The sequence below is a fragment of the Pempheris klunzingeri genome, chromosome 2 (assembly GCF_042242105.1).
Source record: "Pempheris klunzingeri isolate RE-2024b chromosome 2, fPemKlu1.hap1, whole genome shotgun sequence".
In the NCBI taxonomy this organism is placed as follows: Eukaryota; Metazoa; Chordata; class Actinopteri; order Acropomatiformes; family Pempheridae; genus Pempheris; species Pempheris klunzingeri.
In genome coordinates this window covers 16,196,670-16,217,007 of record NC_092013.1, presented here as the reverse complement: position 1 = coordinate 16,217,007, position 20,338 = coordinate 16,196,670, and the positions used below count along the sequence as shown (strand labels likewise).

Below are 20,338 nucleotides of genomic sequence, written 5' to 3'. Positions count from 1 at the left end.
ACTGCCTCTTTGTCTCCTGGCAGACAGCAGCAGATTGCAGGCTGGACAGGGCGTTTGGGTGTTTGACATCACACACAAAGCTGAGGCCCAATGAACAATGTCTGCATGTACAAGCATAATTTGATATATTATCTGCACATGTACACAAGCATTCAAATATGCACACACACTTTGCTTTCCATTTTTCAGCATTTTCCATCAGCCTGCATGCACATAATTGAAAAGACATGCATTTCATTGTACAAACACACAAACACGTCAGTGTTTCTGTACCTAGCTGGTCTGACAGGCTGAGAGATGGACATACAGATAGAGAGCTGACAGAATGTCTGGTACATTTACGCTGTTATCATATTTATGCAGCACAGGAGCAGATTAGTGCTTTCGCGATGATCCCAATAGAACAAATGATTGGCAAAGGGCTGTTTCTCATCCAGCTTATATAACTGACTCATTTTATTCACCCCAATGAAGACCACATCATGATTTCTCTCTCGCTCACCCCCTTTCTGTTATTTAGTGTGGTTTGCATGTATGTGCTGCGTAGCATTACAAATGGCTCATTGAGAACTGAGTCAGCCCTAATCAGCTTTGATGGGATGCTTGTTTGTACCTGCAGCTGTGATTACTGCACTTGAAAACATTAGCCAAACAGTTCAGCATATTAAGAAATAGAGGAGAAATATTCAAGTTGAAGCTTGGTGTCTGCCAAACTGTCTCCACCCTCTGTCACCAATGAATTATTTTATGCAAAGCTAGACACTGTAAAGTGGGAGGTCATTGTGGATATGTTCCCACTCAGAATCTTACTCTGCAATAATACTGCCTCTTTTCCAGCTACAGCTCTTGGGAGTGGCACAAATTGCAGCTTTTCCTGTCCTTAGTGGCTTTCTGTTATAAAATAGGTTACAACAGAAGCAGAGTGGGAAGAGGAAAGTGTCTAGATTCTCATGGCAGATGGAAATAGCTTGTCTCATCTCATCTTGATGAAAAAATAATGAAAAAGATTGCACAACTTTTCTGTTCAGACAGAAATCTAAATATTCTTCTGTGGATGTTGATTATTTTACCATTTAAGTGCTTTAACTGATGAAGTAGCACCAGGCAGCTTGTTAAACCATGGCAACACAGAGAGGGACTGCAAGCAGCTGTGGATAACAGCACCTGTATCTCATTTTCACCTAAATAAATCAGATGAAAATGTATGAAAACTGAAAAATTCAATAAGCTGTTTTATAAGTCAAATATAAACATGCATCCTGCCTGACAAGCCAAAGTCAAAATTGAGTTCAAACCTTAGGCTTCACAAAATAAAAAACATGCCACAGAAATGTGTAATTTCTGAAAAAAAAAAAAAACTTTGCTGGAACTACCAGGACAACAGAGGTAAGCAACAAACAATAGTGACTAAACACCAGCAAAGGCACAGCTAGCTAAAGCTCATTCATAAATCTTTTTAGACATCTTTAATAAGATAGGGGATAATTCTAGTAATGAATGAAAAAAATAATAACAGCAGCCTAATTCAGCTGTTGCGGTTACTGTGTGCTTTTGTGTTTTCATCATTTATCAGATCTTCCCATAATTAGTTTTCAGTCATATAAACAATTCAAGTCTTAACTGTTTATTTACTCATTGAAATGGTGGAAAGTCCTTTACACAAATTGACAGATTTCACACCAAAGTGTTGAAACTGAATGTGACCTTAAAAAACCATAAAAATAAATGTGCTTTATTCAAGCCGCTGATAAAATTGTGCACAGTGGGATTTTGTGTCTAGCTTGTTGTCGAATGCGTCATTTTAAAGGCTGAGAGTCACTGTGGCCCATATGTAATACATGGAGGTGCCGGGGATTATTGGTGTATTTCATCCCAAACCGCTGGTGCAGACATAATCACGGTTTAGCACATCCTCCTGAGTTGTTTGGCTTTTATGTGCTTTTAAGGGCAGAAACACATGTACTCACTAAAATGACATTTTCTTTATAGAAGGTTATGCAGTGCAGTATTTGCATGATCACTAGTGATCAAAAAGAATATTTGGAGAGATGTATGCTGTGTGTGGCAGCTTGTTGGAGCAGCTTCCACTTTCAGTTTTCCTTTTTGCATGTCTTAACAGTTTATATCCTTACTTTTGGGGTTTTTTTCTCAGTCTTTCACCCTGTGGGATCAATAAAGTGATTTTTTTAATCTTAAATATAATAGCAATTGTAATGCATTTCCCACGTCAGAAAATGATCTTCTCTTTGCTATTTCAGGGGCATAAATAGAGCAAGACTGATGGACCTTGTATGGATTTAATGCCTTGCTTATGTAACGTGGAGCTTTGACTTCCTACTCACTATATAGCCCTTACGGCAATAAGCGTAGAATGTAAAACTCTTGCCAATATATATTCTGTCCATTACAGTACATCCAGATTACATAAGAACCCTTTATTGCACGTCATAAATTGAAATACCCTTTTAAAAGTCTGCAGGCTTGAAAGAGTTGAGCCGGTTCTTTATGGTTAATTATGAATCAAGACTGAAGATGAGCCCCATGTCTGGTTGTGTTAGGTCCTCTGCATTTTAAATAAATCTTACATGAACTGAAACGATGCAATTTGATGCACTGCACATTCTGACAGTTACACAAATAAACTGGCTTTAAAATGTGACATTTCCAGCTGGGTCCCTGATCTTTGTTTGTTTCTCTTTACTTCACAGTATCAAATAGCATTAGCAATGACATACCTACAGACATTACACATCATTAATGCTCAAAATGTCAGTCAATTAGCCAGATTAACACACTGTGCAGAATAGAATAAATGTAACTAAAACACACGGCCCTCAGGGACTATTTTTATCTCCAGAACTTGACTGATGTGTGACTAAATTTGTTGGACTGAGTGGTGACTGATTATTTGGGTGAACTGGTTTTAGTTATGCTCACTGGCTAATTAATTGGTTGGGTGGCAATCCCATCTGTGTGCTGAATTAGCATATCTCTGGTTGGCTGTGTGACTTGTTTGGCGGCTGATAATTAGCTGGTTGGCTGAATTGTTTGGTTTCTCAATGACTAACATGCTGGTCAACTGTCACAAAGTGCTCCCATCACAAAAACAGACTCTCTATTCTTTTTCTCTTCACAATTTGTTGTGGTTTTTGTTTTTCTCTCTCATACTGTCTTTCTCACATGCTGTCATTGGTTCCAGGCCATCTAGTTTATTCTGCCCTTTCTGCATTTCTACTCCTCTGCTCTACTCCTCCACTCCATTTCTTCTCTCCACACCATCACTTCGCTCCGCAAGTCCTTGAATGCTGCCTTTTAATGGCTTCACCTCAGATGTGATCTCTCCCTCTGTCTCCCTTGGGGTCACACAGACTTGTGCCCAAGGCTTCATGCTGCATTGCGCTCCGTCAAAACACCCACAACCTCTCAATAGCACAGCATACACACAAATAAACTTAGACAGAAGCTCGCACTCGGGATGCAAACCACTCAAAAGAGACAGATGGGCCTCTTAGTGTGATATATGCGCGGCTATTCATGCCTAATACACACAGATGGACACAGCGCCTATAAAACATGTTCATTGTGGATATAATAAATATTAATGTGGCACTTTTTATAGTTGCAATATGCCTTTACATAATGTTTTGGTGATAAACATGATGTGTGAAGTCTTCCTCTCTCTCACACACTCTAACACACCGTGGTGGTCTGCCTCACAGACTTCCCAGGGTGGATTTTACAGCGAATCACAGGGGAGGATGAGGTGTTGACAGTACTGTAAGGCACTCTTTAAACTGTTGGTGTTATTTTGTAACTGACTGTGTATGTGTTGGCCTTCACAGGGGAAGTCGTACGTCTTTGACCAGGTGTTTCCCACTAACACCACCCAGGAACAGGTCTACAACACCTGTGCCAAGCAGATTGTCAAAGGTGAGTAATGTGCACAGAAAGCCAGGACACCTTGGACCAGCATATCCTTGGGTTCCCCTTATCGTCTTTGTCAGATTAAACTCTATTCTCTGACTGCATGCATTAGCGGCTCCTTACAAGCAGTGAGAAAACCAATTTCCATGACATGATGTAGTCACACGACCTACAGGTACGACCATCATTAAAACGCACAGTTTAACAAGACACATGGTTATCACAACAGGGTGGGACAGGCGTATCAAGGAGGCCTTACATCAAACGAAATCAATACCCTTGAGAGTCAAACCCTCTTTCCTTTGCCACTCCCCCCGTCTGCACGTCTCTACATTTGTCTGCCTCTTCTCTCCCCATGTAAAGGTCTCGTTTTTGTGCCACCTTCAAAGTGAGTGTGGAACTCCACTGAGCTAGCTCTAGATGGAGCATGAAAAAGAGATTGATTTGGTGAGAAAGATTACTTACAGAGTGTGAGCTTACCACGTAGGCTGAGGAAAGACGAAATAAAAAGGCAAGATGAATTGCAGTGAAGGCTTTGAAAAAAAATTCAAGGTTAGAGATTTAGCAAAATCAAGGAATAAGATGAAAAGTGAGATTTGAAATGTGTCAGGGGAAAAGGTTAACGGAGAGGGCGAGCAAGGCCAGAGGAAGCTGATTCGGAGACCTGTCCATGTTTACACTTTCTCTCCTCTGGCTGTCTGTTTCTCTCTGTTTTGCTGCATCTTTTTTTTGCTGTTTTCACTGTCTTTCTCTCACACTCAGGCTTCCTTTCCTCTCTGCCTCTTCTGTCTTCATGTCCCTCTGTGGTGATCTTTGTTGTCAAACGGTCTCATCTCCCACCGTCTTTACTTCCTTTAAGCAATGGATTCTTTGTTCTCTTGTGTGTCGCGCTCTGTTTCGGTCTCCTTGTGACCGACCGGCGTGGTGGAGGCAGAGGAAGACATGTTGCTGAGCTGAGAGCAGGGAGAGTAAAGGCAGCACGGGGAGAGGAGGGGAAGGGAGCGAGGGGAAGGGTGCCTCATGGTTTCAGCTGGGAGCCTGTGTGATTAACTCTGGTCAGCTAACCTGTGGCAGCCAGCCTTTCAGGGTGATGTGTTTTTCTTTATCCATGTTTGACTTTTACCACAAGGGTTTATTAGACTCTGTCAGCAATATGACATTCAGCCGTGTGCTGCTTTATAACCTCAACTGGCAAGGAGGTGTTGTTTTCACTGCTGTTCCTACCAGATGAATGGAGAGAATAATACATTTATACTTGCTTGGTACTCCACTGAGTGCTTCTAGGTGACTTTAACACTGCAGGTAGATGTTATTTGTGTAAAGCCACAGCTCAGTGCCTAGCCAAGCCTTAACATGTACCTCTAAGTGCGCACAGGCTTCATGAGGCACAGTCTGATCTGTTTTTGGCGCAAAGGCCAAATATATTTGTCTTTGTCAGGGTTTGCCTTCCTGTCTCAATGTTATAACTGTCCAGCTGAAATCTGTAATTCTTTTTGTTTGGCACTCGTACTGCCATTCTTTATTTTCACACTCTCCTTTTTTTCTGTCTTTGTTTCCTCACTTTAACATTCTTTTTCTTATTTTCTCATCATAGATGTACTGGGTGGCTACAATGGGACTATCTTTGCCTATGGGCAGACCTCCTCTGGAAAAACACACACCATGGAGGTACAGTATCTCTAAATAATTCAAAAGGTAGACTTCTTGCTGTGGCAGACACACACACTCACATATATATATATTTAAAGAGTATCTGCTCCTCTGCTCTCCCTGACAGTACGTCTCCCTCCATCACTGTCATCACTCACTATCTGCCTTTACCAGCCTACTATGGGAACTAACCTCCTTTACAACTCTCTCTGGGAAACAACTCTGTTCCTTTTCAAGTCAAAAGCCTCTCTGCTCTCCTTTCTTTTACAATTCTCCTCGCTTAATTTGTCCCAGGGTCTGCGTTTATCCTGCTCTTCACACACATGTTCTTATCTCGTCTCCTTCTTCCCATAGGGGAACCTTCATGATCCTGAGGGGATGGGAATCATCCCCCGGATCGCAGAGGACATTTTTGAACATATATTTGCCTTGGATGAGAACCTAGAATTCCACATAAAGGTTGGTGCGAATTTCCACATGTCCATGCATATATTTGTGCGACTGTCACACAGGGATGTACATGCTCAATTTTTCTATCACAGACTTTGATACATTCAGTGGGAATTCAGCTCGGGTCTCTGATGTAATCCTCACATGGACAGGCTGAGAGGAATCAGCCAACCATCGATAAATCATGATATATAAACCATGATAATCCTGCATTATTTGTTGTGCTTTTTTCCCTTTTTACACCAAAGTCTTCTAATAGAGGATAATACCTTGCCAGGCCCAGAGGAGGACAGATTATGGCAACATAATTTTGGTTATTTGTACAATGAGTGTCTCCATCTGTGTCCCTTCCTTTTTTCTGTCTCCCCTTTTGTACAAAAATCACATCCCTCATGTTTTTTGTTTTTTGTCTTCTTGTTTTGCTGCAGGTCTCCTACTTTGAGATCTACATGGACAAAATCCGGGACCTGCTGGATGGTGTGTTTCATGTGCCAAACACATGGCTTTAAAACAGTGAAAACACAACTCACATTTGTTAATAGTGTGAAGGTTTCTTGCAGTACACAGAAAACTTGGAAATTCAAACCCTCACAGCTGCGGCTCGATGCAGAAGGATAAACTGTAACCATGTCATCATGTTGCACTCACTTAACGAGCTTAACGAGCAGTACTGAGTGGTGCAGTGAGCCAGCACCTCTCAGGCTACTTATAATCTGACTATAGTGTTGGGACTATATGCAGTATACTTTTCCGCTTCGGACAATACAGCTTTTGTGGTTTTGTGCATTACAGACACACACACACACAAAAGCACCACAACATGGCAGTTCATAGTCTTATCACTGAGATATACAACCACTGTAAAGTGATGGAGAGGCCTGGACAGGGAGAGGTAGGCAGCATCCTCCTGATTACATCTTTAATATAGCTAGAGTCAGTGGTGAAAGCCCCCATCTGTATGCAGGGGAGTTCACAGCAGCTCTGAGGAACAGTTAAGCTATGAACAAAAAAAAAAAAAGAGTCGACAACAAGCCAGATGAATCGAGGCAGCAGAGAGAACACCCTGTGGAGGTATCTACAAAGAGAGAAAGTGACTGTAGGGTGATAAAACACACAAATACATGCACACACAACCACAGTCTCCTGGGAAAAAACAACCTCCGAAATCCGTTGAAATTTAATTATCGCTGACAAGATAGGACTTTCAAATGTGAAATGAGTAATGCAGGAATCAGGGCCAATAAGTGGCTTTGCCAAAAATTTGTATTTGTTCACTGACATTAGCGAGGACATCTGCTTAACCTCTCAGTGACTTTGGCAAGAATAGTTCAGCTCCATTAAAAACATTCATAGCTGGAGCCTCACACGTATTTTTCTATCAGCGCATCAGCAGAGTCTGACTCACATATGAAGGGAACATAGTCAGGTCTGATTATAGTTGTGTTAAGAGTAAAAACACACATGCACATGCACATGCTCCTTTGCTCTCATCCAAATATAAATGGATAATGCTTCGGGTAACTGAATGACCTCTGTCCTTATTTTTCCTCACACCTCAGTGACAAAAACCAACTTGTCAGTGCATGAAGACAAACACAGAGTTCCTTATGTGAAGGTGAGTCATCAACAGTTTGACATGATTCAGTCTGACTTCTGTCCTTCATTATGTAGACATGATTTGTGTTCGGCTCTACAGCCATGGTTGTATTCTTCAACACACACCCACGGCTGTAGAGCCGATGGACAATTAGCTTAGCTTAGCTCTAATACTGGAAACAGAGGTAGCCCGGCTTTGCCAAAATCTACCTACCAGCAAGCCTGGCAGCCATTAATGAACATGTTATGTCTCATTTGTTTAATCCATACAATAAACACACACAAAAATGACAGATTACTATGTTATGGGGTTAAGTGCTGAGCTATGTCTCGGCATGATTAGTAACTTTGTGAAGTCTCTGCTGTTTGCAACCATTCAGAGCAAAGAAACAGTGAATTGTACTTTTCACACTTTGGTTTTTGCACAGATTAAACAAACAAAATATAATACGGTGGTAGGTGGGTTTTCTTAGCATTTGACAGAGTCAGGCTACCTGTTTTCAGTCTTTGTGCTAAGCTAGGCTAAATTAAGCTAAGTGGCTGCTGGCTGTGGGATTCAGTGGTGGTTCTTATCTAGCGTAACTCAAATAAGCCAAAAAGAACTTTTGCTTTAAAGTTTGAAGATACTAACTTGAAGTAAATCAAAAGCCAGACTGTATTTTTGTATGATTTTATGTGTCTATTTGTGCAGAGACAAATATATGTATGCATGTCTATATTCAACTTAAAATGGGTGTGCATATTGGGATGGTTCATTTGCAGGTATATTATGTTTTTTGGTGCATGTACAGCATGTATAGGTGCTCATTTGTTTTCTTATATCAATAAATCATAAATCAATGTTTGCACGTCTCTCTGTCATTAAGGGCTGCACGGAGCGCTTTGTCACAAGCCCAGAGGAAGTGATGGATGTGATAGATGAAGGAAAGGCCAACCGTCATGTTGCTGTCACCAGTGAGTCACACTGTTGATCTTTGTGATGTTCTGACACTCACACTGTCAGATTTTTATCACACTTTCAGGATAACAATATTAAGGTGCAATGCTGAGAAATGCATGATAAGGTGTAAAGTGAACACTTCGCTTAATGACTCCGTCTATGCAAAACAATGAATTAAATGGCATTTAATGCAAGGAGTCTGCATCATTGTCTCTCCTCACTTTGTTCTTCAGACATGAATGAGCACAGTTCCCGCAGTCATAGCATCTTCCTGATAAACATCAAACAGGAAAACGTTGAGACGGAGCAGAAGCTGAGTGGGAAGCTGTACCTGGTCGACCTAGCTGGTAGTGAGAAGGTAGGAGGAATGGACTAAAAAACTGTTTAAGTAGGGCTTTGCACTGCTATAAACTCTCACATTCACTGTCAGCAGGATTTTGTAACACTGGGACCAGATGTCTTTTCTCTGTCTTCTGTCTTGAATGGTGTTTCCAAACATCAAAGAAGCAGATAAACAATGTATTAAAGCTCTGAACTGCAGCCTTAAAGCATTTAAGGGACTCGCTTTATTGCACTGCGCTGACTTTTATTAAATTCTGCATTTTAAAGAATCTGTCTTAGAGATTGAGGACTGATTCTTATTTTTAGGGCTTGGTTTAGTCCGTCTCTGATGCAATATCAGGGTTAGTGGTTGCTCATTTGAAGAATACAATTGGTTCCACTGATGGAGACAAAATAATCCTTTTCTGAGAAATAATAAACCGTCAGAAATTGTTTTTTTCGATAAGCCTTAAAAGAGGTTTCAGCCAAGACATAGGTCAAATTGAGGGGAGCCACAAACAGCTAATTGTTCTCCTGTTTTAAGGCCTTTTAGGTGAAATCTGAGTCAGCTCGCCTCAAAACACCATCTAAAAACAATTTATCTGCAGGCCATAGGTCATACTTTGGAAAGCAGACAGAAAATACATTAAAGACACTGCTGAACATCACCCATGGCCCCAGGGTGTATCCTAGCGTTGATAGTATTGATGCAAAATATGGAATAGTGTGTGCCTGGAGCACTAGACGACCATACAGTCTGGATAGATGCTGACGGCTGTAGTTTGTGGCTAATAAGTGCTGATGCTGCATGTGTAAGTTGTCTTGGTGATCCCTAGGGGTGAAGGAGGAGACTGTTCTGCTCCTGTAGTCTGAGACTACTCCTCAGACTTTAATACGAAATATCATTGACTGAACAGGAAGCTGGTGCATGCTCCACAGAAGGCTTTGATAGGGCAACTTGCTCTCTTCTATAATTAAGCTCCACATTAGCTCACTGTAAGTAATTGTATCCCATGACGATTATGACACAATATGAAATGTCTTGCATAAACCCTCTCAAAAGTATATTGACTCTTATTGTTTCCTGTCACTTACTATAAAATGCATAAACACTGGTCTGTAATTTCCATATAAACTTCTTGCAAGTTAAATAATATAAAACATTTTTGGTACTGGCAAAGTAGAGACACATTTCCGAGTTTACTTGATTGTGTGGAGTTTAAAGTTGCTCCGTCAGTTTCAGAGGATTTTAATTAATAGAACAACTCCATTTCAAGTTAATAAAATATTTATTCTAAATGTGTTTCAATTCAATTCTTATTCATTTTCAAGGACAATGCACATTGATGAACATCACTACATATATGCCAGTGTTAGCTAAATGGCTAACAATTGTTTATTGTTTATCACTGAAGACTTTATTCTTCAGATATGTTGAATTGTATGCTTACCGGTATACGAATTTCACTGTTTGACATGTACAATTGACCTGTCGTGCATTGATTAAAAGACTTGGTTGAGCTAACGGTTCATTATGATTGCAGAATTGTAAGTGTACCAATGAAACACTGATACAGATAATATGCTTTATGTACTATGTGTGTGTATCTGTGTCAGGTCAGTAAGACAGGTGCAGAGGGAGCAGTGCTGGATGAGGCCAAGAACATCAACAAGTCTCTGTCGGCTCTGGGGAATGTCATCTCAGCCTTGGCCGAGGGAACGGTACAGTGGAGAAACTCTCTGCAGTCTCTCTTATCTATCAGACCTCTAGTTTCTCATAGTTACTCAATGCTTTTCATCTTAATTGTATTTAACAGACACCTCGTACTCATGCTAAAACTATATGGTTTCTGAAATTGAGTCTAGGCTGCAGTGAGTTAGTTGAATGAGACAGAGGTGAGATTGCTGTCGCTGAATGTAGAATTGCAGAATCCTCCTACATTGATATTCTTGTCTTGCTGTTTGATTGGATGAATTCTGCAGTGACATGTTAGCTAGTTTTCTGTCCCTCTCTTCCATAATCCCCAATGCTGCTACAGCTGATAACATATTTCCATACAACAAATAAGCAAATTCCCCCACTTGATCTACTCTGCCCACTCTATAGCCCATCAAGCTCCATCATCGTAATTAAAACATTCAATATCTCTTATTATGTGACACTCTATAACTTAGGGAACTCCTCATTTAGGCAGACAGACTGTAAATGCCTCAGAAATCTTTCATATATCTCCCGGCATTCATTCTTTATTCACTGAGGAAGGACACAGTCTTTTTCAAGATGTTTCGGAGTTTAAAAAGGTTACTCTGTGAATGATGCAGCAGACAGAGAGAAACCTCTTCTTTCTTTGATCTACGCTGATGCTCACTGCACCATAGTTTCTAAAAAAGAATGTGCATGGTGGCACAGCAGCCTTTCACGGTCTTTAAGTCGTTGTCAATCTGTCTCTTTTTAATGCCTTTCTCACCATCTTTGATTCCCCTTCTTCCTTCCTCTTTTTATGTATTTGTAGAAATCCCACGTGCCGTACCGTGACAGCAAAATGACTCGCATCTTACAGGACTCACTGGGCGGGAATTGTCGCACCACCATGTTCATCTGTTGCTCTCCCTCCAGCTACAATGATGCAGAGACCAAATCCACCTTAATGTTTGGCCAAAGGTAACACGATTCCCTGCTAACTAGCCACGGGCTGTTGCTCTACGCAGCACAACACACGTCTCCGTCTCGCTCAGCTGCAGCTGTTGGGAATGTTTTCTGCTGCACTGTGTGCAGCTCAGATATGCTGTTCACATATTATGGTTCCACTGCTTCCGACTACCCACAGCCTGCTTTGGAGACGAGGTTTCGGTTGCAGTTTGGTTTCTGATCATGGTGGGATTGCTTAATGAGCATCTTTTCTAATCTTACGAGAAAGCTGCGCTCAGATTTGGCTTGCTTGCTACCTTTTCACTCCTAGTGCTCACTATCAACTCAAAGAAACTCACAGATGGAAAGGGAGATCCTGAAAAGGCCTCCTTATGCATCTCCAGTGCTTTTCCCTGCCAATGAATCCTCTGAATAGACACTGACATGAGGGTTGGTTGAAATAAATAATGTATGACTGAGCAAAGGGACTGACAGAATCCACAACAGACATTTGAATTTTACCTAGCAGAAAATTGGCCTCTTATCGCTCTCTATCAGCCACAGTAGCTGTTGAGCGCCACGATTAATCTCTGTCTTAAAATCAATCTTTGGCACAAAAAATACACTGACATGACAGAAAATAAGTGTTTGTCGCACCTTATTTGAATATTTGAACATTAGTTCAGTTGACTATTACTACCACTTCTACTGTTGCTTGAGGGAAAGGTCCACACATGTTCAGGCCTGAGGAGAAGCTAAAGGAGGTTACTGAAGTCTAGCTTAGGGTTTGAGTTACTGTACTGATACAGTACATAAATTAGCCATTACCACTTTCTTCAACATTGACTTTATTGTCTGATGGTTTATTATCAGTACTGTGCAAATTAAGTAATTTCTGATGTGATGAGGTCACGTTAGATAGGGCTGTTTGTCTTGCTATTACCAGAGAATAAGTGAAAGGGGACAGCAGTGTTTTCTCACTGGAGTGTGAAATTTCGCAATAGCCAGTGACGTGAAATTCACAGCCTGTGCTGTGGCTGTAGCATCATGAATGTTTCAACTCCATAGTAATAATTTATAGTCACACACAGTATTTTATCCACTTATGAATTGTATGATTGCTGTATTTTGATGTGAATATTTTTTCAGAGGTCTGAGGCATTTTTATATTTTGAATTCTTGCCTCTGTATATTTCCCTCCCCACATGCACCATCAAACACTGTTGGCAGAAACCCAATTTGCATACCAATTAATGAGATGCAAGTCCATTTTCATTGAGCAGCCAGGGCTGAAATACCCTTGTTGACAGTTCCCCTATTCTCTGCTGTTCTCTTACACTTCGTTTTTCTTCTATCATTTCACCTTCTTACCTCCAAACTGTTTTCTTCCCTTCCTCTTGTTTCTGCTCCTTCTCTGCTTCTCCCTGCATCCCTCTAATTAGAGCCAAGACCATTAGAAATACTGTATCGGTGAACCTGGAGCTCACAGCAGAGCAGTGGAAGAAGAAGTATGAAAAGGAAAAGGAGAAGAACAGGTCAATGAAGGAGATTATTCAAAGAATGGAAGCTGAGCTGAACCGCTGGAGGAATGGTAATACTTGCACTGTTAACACACTGGCAGCTCGCAAAAACATGGAGGTCCTTTTCCATAGAAGAACTGTGAAAGTTGTTGCACTTTGTAGTTAATGCCAGACTGATAATATGTTTTTATTTTTAGTGCTGTTTTGTGGTCAGTCCACCACCATAGTCCAAGCTGAAATATCTCAGCAACTACTGGATTCATTTCCATGACATTTTGTATGGACATTCATGGTTCATCCCAGAGGACAAATTCTCAGGACTTTGGTGACCCTCTGACCTTTTGTCAAGCACTGCCATTGACATTTGAGGTTTTGAGTGAATTGCCCTGACAACTACTGGATGGGTTACCATTCATATCCCCCTCAGGATGCATTGTAATAACTCATTTTATCTTGTGCCAACACATAAAATTTTAAATCTGTCCAAAACTTTTATTTTTATGACCAAATATCTGTAAAACTAATGATATTGCAACTTATTCCCATCACCCTCAGATGTAATTATTGCTAATTATCAAATGTTAGCATGTTAACATGCTAAACTAAGATGATGGACCTGGCTAAGTGCGTGTTAGCATTGTCACTACAAACATGCTAGCATGCTGAGTTAGCACCCAGCTCAAAGCATTACTGTGCCTAAATACAGCCTCACAAAACCACTAGTGTGGCTGCAGACTTCTGCAATAATTTATATAAAATGAAGGAAATTTCACATGAGTTTTAAGGACCCTGAGTCCTTTTTTAAATGTTTCCTAAAAAAGAGCAGGGTTCTTCTACGCAGTAAAAAGTGAGCTTTAGGTAAGAAACTTGTGCTGGAAAGTCAAGTCCAGACAGCACAGCCTGTAGGGGCCCCCACGGAAAAACCTCTGCACTGCATCTTCCTGTTCCCGTCCTTTTTCATGCATGAAAGGGTACTTACTTACAGGAATGAAAATTTCACCAGCCTGTTAGCCTGCGGACATTATTTTTCTGTCCACGTAAGTGCAGATTTAACCTCATTTGATATCATCTGAACACATGCCAGTGGAGATACAGGAGGAGAGCAGCCAAACAGACTTGCTGGATTTGTGCCCAAAACACTTGAAAATCCCTTTTTTTCTGGCTATTTCTATTACATATTATTCAGACTTTTACACTCTGCATAATTGGATTCCCCTCACATTGTGCTGAAGGGAAAAACCGCTGGAAGCTTTATGTTTTATGAATCCTCATATATTAGTAATCCTCACAGCGATAAGCGCTGATCGCATCGACAGAAAAGTCATAATTTACACGATCCTCTCCCATGTCAGCACATGTGCACACACATCTACTGTATGTCAGGGCACACACAAAAACACAAGCACATGAAGCACTGCACACACGCATACATTCACTCTTAATCACACACACAAACACAGACATTTATAATCATCCTCTCCTGCTGGACTGCAGGGCAATTCAAATGTCAGCGCTCAATGGTAGTGATCGGTTGACATTCAAACCATGTAATGAATCCTATCTGATGTTTTTCTTGAAGATCATTCCCTCCGTCCTTGACCTGAATTTTAAAAACGCTGTAACACAACTTTATTGAACACCTATCAGTGGAAATTGTTCCTTTTATTGCTTCATCCCACTCAGTTACTCTCATTCTCCTTCACACACACACACACACACACACACACACACACACACACACACACACACACACACACACAATCTCTCCTTCCACTCTCTCCCTCTGTGTCTCACAATTTAGTACCTTTAATTTCCTAATGGATCATTTTGACAACATGGTTGCCCCCATTCCCCCCTCACTGCTCTCTATATTGGTGGCCACCCCAAGCCAGGAACTCCCTGAGACAAATGCTGTTGACCTCCATCTTGTACCACATTTTACGACTTCTTAAGTCAAGGATGGCCCAAAGACAAGAACAGCTGTCTCATATAGTAAATCCCACCCCATCTCCTCCCTCTACAGTCTAGAGTGGGGATCTCACATAGCGTGCAGTCACATGTTTCCAAGTTTTAGTTGCATCTAACCACATTCACACAAATTCAACTAGACAAGAAGTGAAAGGTGTCACTCGGGTGTATAGTCTTGACTATGGATTACTTTGACCTACTAGGACCTTGTCTTAAAGGGGCAAAGCCCTCAATGTCCCAGTTGATCCTCTTCATTACAGCTGCGTTATGTCAGTCAAATCAGCGCTGAAATACTAGACTCACATAAAAAAACTGTGGAAGAAGGTTTCGGCTAAAGGTTCAGTTATAACACAAAGAAAAGAGTGAGGGGTAGCCGTTGAATGCAGAAAAGTGAGATGTTAATGCACTAAATATTGGTAAAAATATAGGCACTTAATGACTTAATGACCCGAAGAACACAGAAAAGATTAGACAGCTTTGGCAGCTGTTCCAAGCTTAGCCCTCTTCCTCAGAAGGCATCAAGAGGTTTTATGCTGATGTGTCTTAAGAAATAGAGAAAAAACATGATTTATACTGCGTATCATAACACAAAGCTGTAAACACGGCACTACAGTATCTGTCTCCTTGAAGTGAAGTTTATATGCAGCTAATTTACAATTTGCAATTTACAATTTGAAGGAAAAATGATGCAGACTGGATTTTGTTTTCTGTTAACATAGTGAGGAAACAAATCTGTCTTGAGTCTCAAAATATCGTTCAGTATCAGTGTAATGTTCATTTACAGCGTATTCATTTTTTTCCCCACCAAAATATACGATCTTGCAAAACAATATCCACTTGTAGTGACTGCTGCAGCAAACTTTTTTATGGTTGTGTTTAGGCCTACACAGCACCTGGGAGGGAAAGGTTGGACGGTTGTGGTTTAATACAAAGAAAGTCCACAGTGGCTTAATGTTTTATTAACATTTAACCAAAACCATGATCTCTCGCTAATCAAAGTGTTTTTGTTGCCTAAACCTAACCACAGACAGGGCCCACCACTCTATTGTTCTGCTCTTTGTATGGCCATCATCCACCCTGATCACCTGCTTGCAACTCTGGTGTGGTACAAAAATGTAGCACTTCGTGACTCTAAAGAACGTCGCCTCTTAACATAGTCCAGCAATCCTCTTGGGAATAGAGTAATATATGAACATAATTTAGTAAGAGACATGACTGGTATCTCCAGCCTCTCGAATAATATACATTTTTATTGTGTTAAATATGTCAATTATGCAATAGGATCCAACCTCCTGATTTTGTTATGTTAGTACACATCAGTATAAACCTTATGATGCTGCCTGAGGAAGAGCATCAAGCCAGAAACCCATTACAATCCAGAGAAGCTATCAGTCCGTGCCTTTTTCTGTGTTCTTCATTGCATTGCCTGTACATGTGGGCAATTAGCATACTGAATTTTCCCACTTTTCTGAATTCAGTGGCTCCCTTCCTTTTTCTTTGTGAACTGCTGTAGGAGTCAGATTCAAATCCAGACATAAGACATCTGACATGTAAATATTATATTGGTCTGATAATCCTGACTGCTTTTGGATCTGAGTCAATGTAAAATGATGTTCTTTTATGGCACCAAAGTATCTCAAACCTGACTTTTAAATGCATTTAGGAGAAAGGAAATGACATATGTTGAAGATTAACCCACCCTAATTCCTTTTTTTCTGCAGATAAGAGAACACACTTACAAAAAATCGAATATTTCGTTCCTCATTTTAAGGTGAGAATGTCGTCGTCTTAGAGCAACTGAGCCCAGAATCGGAGGACGTCTCCCTTGTGCCCCCCGAAGCTGTGGAGCCGCTTCTCAACATCTGCAGCCCCTGCAGCCCTTGCTCAGTTGCCTCCTCCATTGTGGTTCACATCTCTGAGGAGGAGCGGCAGAAGTATGAGGAGGAGATCCGCAAGCTTTACAAACAGCTGGATGATAAGGTAATGAATGGATGAGGACCATTTGTGTGCTTGAACGTGGAGCTGTTTACACACGATGGCTGAGCTTTTTGTAATGGTATGCACATGCACATTCTAATGCACACATGAATACAAAGACCATACATGTATTATTCATGCTACTGAATTCCATATCAGGCACATACTAGTGACTAAAGTAGCAACTATTAGGAATAGATGTCATCGGGGGAAATAGTAATGTTCGACATTGAAAAGCATTAAGGATTTTAATTATATGAGACATCATGTATGCTGAGCTCCACGGGGCTGTAATGTGTAATTTTATTACTTTTATCAATAGATAAATTATGCAGGGCCAGTTGTATCTCAACATAGTTACACAATTGTAAAAACAGCCATGTTTGTTTTCAGTAACATATAACCCCTGTGATGTTTTCACACATGCAGGCCTGTCCAGGCCCGTGTGGCTGCACATACTGTACAGGACAATCCACGGGGATGCATACATTTTCATTTTTTTTCTCTCCTTAAATGGTACACCAACTTTAGTAGATCAGATGCAGGATACTCTTATGTTACATACATAGATGCACAACATTTTCACTATTACATACAGTGTTTCTGGTTGAGGGTAGCAGAGTTTATCAATTGCTCCTACTCAAATAATTACTTTTTGAACAGTAATTTATCATACTCTTATTGATATGCTGTGCTTTGTTATCACTGTACAGTATTGATGTTTTTCTCAAATGGTATTGAAATTACAGCACATCTTTCATTTATACATTTAAATGCAAGCTGAAAGTATCTCAGGACTCACAAGATGGTGGTGTACACAGTATCTGCACTGTACCAGTGCAATACATAACACTGTAAATGAAATGTTTCTGTTCCATGTGTCACTGAAGGATGATGAGATCAACCACCAGAGCCAGATGGTTGAGAAGCTGAAGGAGCAGATGCTCGACCAGGAGGAGGTAGAGACCTCAGTTTTACATGCTTTCATCTGTTTCGGTAAACGGTGCACAGTAGGCTGCAGCACCTGCAAATATGGCAATCACAAGTGTACTTTGAATAAAACTGAGCCATTTTGCCCTTGAGATGAATGAGAAAAAAGCAACACTTTTCAGATACAAGAAAGCCCTTGAAGAACATAAAGCATCATGAGTGCATTTGTGTGTTAATGAAAGCTAAAAATAGAATAGGTTTCAGCTGTTCAGACACAAATGGTTGGAGGGAAGGATCAATGCAAAGATTGATGACTGAATGGTGCACGTAAGCTAACTTTACAACACTATAGCTGACAAGCAAACAAACAAATGTCCTCTAATGACCTATTATGGGATTTAATATGCTGTTTGAGCATGACTCCACTTTTATGTAGGGTAAACTGGTTTACAGCCTTCTTCTCACACAAATCTGCAGCAAACAGGGTTGTCTGCCTCGTGGGATGAACAGCAACTGAAAGACTCGATTAAAAGATAATGAAGAACATATTTACACCATATATTGTAACAGCAGCTAAACCAGTAGGCTGAACAGCCAGAACCAAGCTTTTGTATGTAGTACACTGCCAAGTAAAGACTCCAGATTTGCAAAACTAGTTCATTCATATCCCAAAATGGGCCTGCATGATGGTAACTACCCAACCTTAGCTTGTGTGTAGTAACAACATTACATCCATTTGGCCAAATAGAAGCTATATGCTATAGTGCTAACACACATGCACCCCGGGTAGAGCAACATCTACGTTTAATGACATCCATTCAGCAAAATGACCCACAGCGGGCTGCAGCAGTGCACATGCAAGTAAAATAATATCAGCTCTTACAATGTCAAGCGATCATCTACGATGAATATTTAAAATATGTTTCATCTGCACACTTAGATCTGTATTTTGTAAGAGGGTTTGTACTCATGCTTAAATCTTAATACCAAAAGAGCAAGATAAACCCCACAATTATGTTTTATTAAAACCCAGTTGTTGTGCCATGAGGCTACTCATTGTAGATAATGCTCCTTTATAGTAAACTTCCTCTGTTGCTTTTTTAAAAATCTGTCTTTATTTACAGTTTATATTCAGTGTCAAATCCTTGTGTCCCTCAGCTTCTGGCATCATCTAAGGGTGACAGCGAGAAGGTACAGTCAGAGCTTGGCAGGCTGCAGAACGAGAATGAGTCTGCTAAGGCCGAGGTGAAGGAAGTCCTCCAGGCCCTCGAGGAGCTGGCAGTCAACTACGACCAGAAGAGCCTGGAGGCCGAGGAGAAGACTGTACAGAACAAGCTGCTGGCTGAAGAACTTGCAAAGAAAATGGTGGGTTTGGCTTCCTGGAGACTAAGTTTCATGCCATAAAGGTCAGTATGTTGCAGCCAGAAATGGGCAAACAGAGGAGAAGAGAGAGAATGATGAAGAGGAAAAAGAAAAACAAAAAGGCAGTGAGAAAGAAGGATGTATGCATGATTGTCCCAGCATTAGGTAAAACTGATGAAGGGCTGTGCTGTGGTATATGTAGTTAGAAAGGAGGAAAGATATAAAAAAAATCTATCTATCTATTTAATTCCCTGTCTTTCAAGAGTATGTCTAACTACTGGCTCAAATGCAATTAGAGAGAAAATGAATCTCCTCAGAGAGTTGCATGAAGGGAAAGATAAGAGAGAGAAAAGTCTGATAAATTGTGCAGCCAGCAGTCATGAGCAGATACCCGTAAGAAAAGGTGTAAGGGAAACGTAACGGGTGGGAGAGAGAAGAATTTCTACTTTAACCCTGTTTTCATAATCACCCTAGAGGGTAATCAAGTTGACATAAAGTCACAGGTATTGTTCAAATTACAGCCAGCTCTGGTGTTTCTATAGCTGAAATCCTGAATTCACTCTCCCACTCATTGGCAATAATGGAAAAACAAAAAATGTGAATGACTGATTTTATGGGACATGGCACATTATTTTGCGCTATGACCACAACAACATTTGAAAATATTAAGTACTGCAGCTACCAAGAACACAAGTCTGATGTTTCTTGATTAAGGTCAGAATTCAAAGAAATCTTACATCAGAAAGAAATTTACTTCAGAAGCTGTGCAGCATTCAGTCAAAGATTTTATTGTAGTTGATTAAATCTGGCATAGTTTGTCTGCAAAGCCTGGCAAATTTAGTTATTCATGATATTCAAAAATTCTTTTCAGTGACTGTGTACTGCGCCATTTATAGTCAGGCATATTCATGCCGATTTTTGAGGAGGCTTTGAAATGTCAGAAATTGTCTCATCTGAAGATGTTTAATTTGAACTCATGAGAACTTATATACCCTGAAAACTTTTTTCCTCAATCAGCTTCTCAGTATGAGTGTGAGTATTTTACATAAGAGATATCTGTAATTCTGTGAT

The 20,338-nt window shown here is 40.5% G+C and overlaps 1 protein-coding gene across 1 annotated transcript in view; it reads left to right on the top strand.

Annotated features, from left to right (window-relative positions):
• Window positions 1-20,338, top strand: part of kif5ab (kinesin family member 5A, b) — a 53,325-nt gene that overhangs the window by 11,712 nt on the left and 21,275 nt on the right. Inside the window, exons 2-14 of the mRNA XM_070842972.1 lie at window positions 3,843-3,930; window positions 5,519-5,592; window positions 5,929-6,033; window positions 6,453-6,501; window positions 7,584-7,639; window positions 8,487-8,574; window positions 8,794-8,918; window positions 10,499-10,603; window positions 11,395-11,543; window positions 12,953-13,101; window positions 16,770-16,978; window positions 17,866-17,934; window positions 19,064-19,270. Coding sequence (XP_070699073.1) covers window positions 3,843-3,930; window positions 5,519-5,592; window positions 5,929-6,033; window positions 6,453-6,501; window positions 7,584-7,639; window positions 8,487-8,574; window positions 8,794-8,918; window positions 10,499-10,603; window positions 11,395-11,543; window positions 12,953-13,101; window positions 16,770-16,978; window positions 17,866-17,934; window positions 19,064-19,270 — 1,473 coding nt within the window. The remainder of the gene's footprint in view (window positions 1-3,842; window positions 3,931-5,518; window positions 5,593-5,928; window positions 6,034-6,452; window positions 6,502-7,583; window positions 7,640-8,486; window positions 8,575-8,793; window positions 8,919-10,498; window positions 10,604-11,394; window positions 11,544-12,952; window positions 13,102-16,769; window positions 16,979-17,865; window positions 17,935-19,063; window positions 19,271-20,338) is intronic.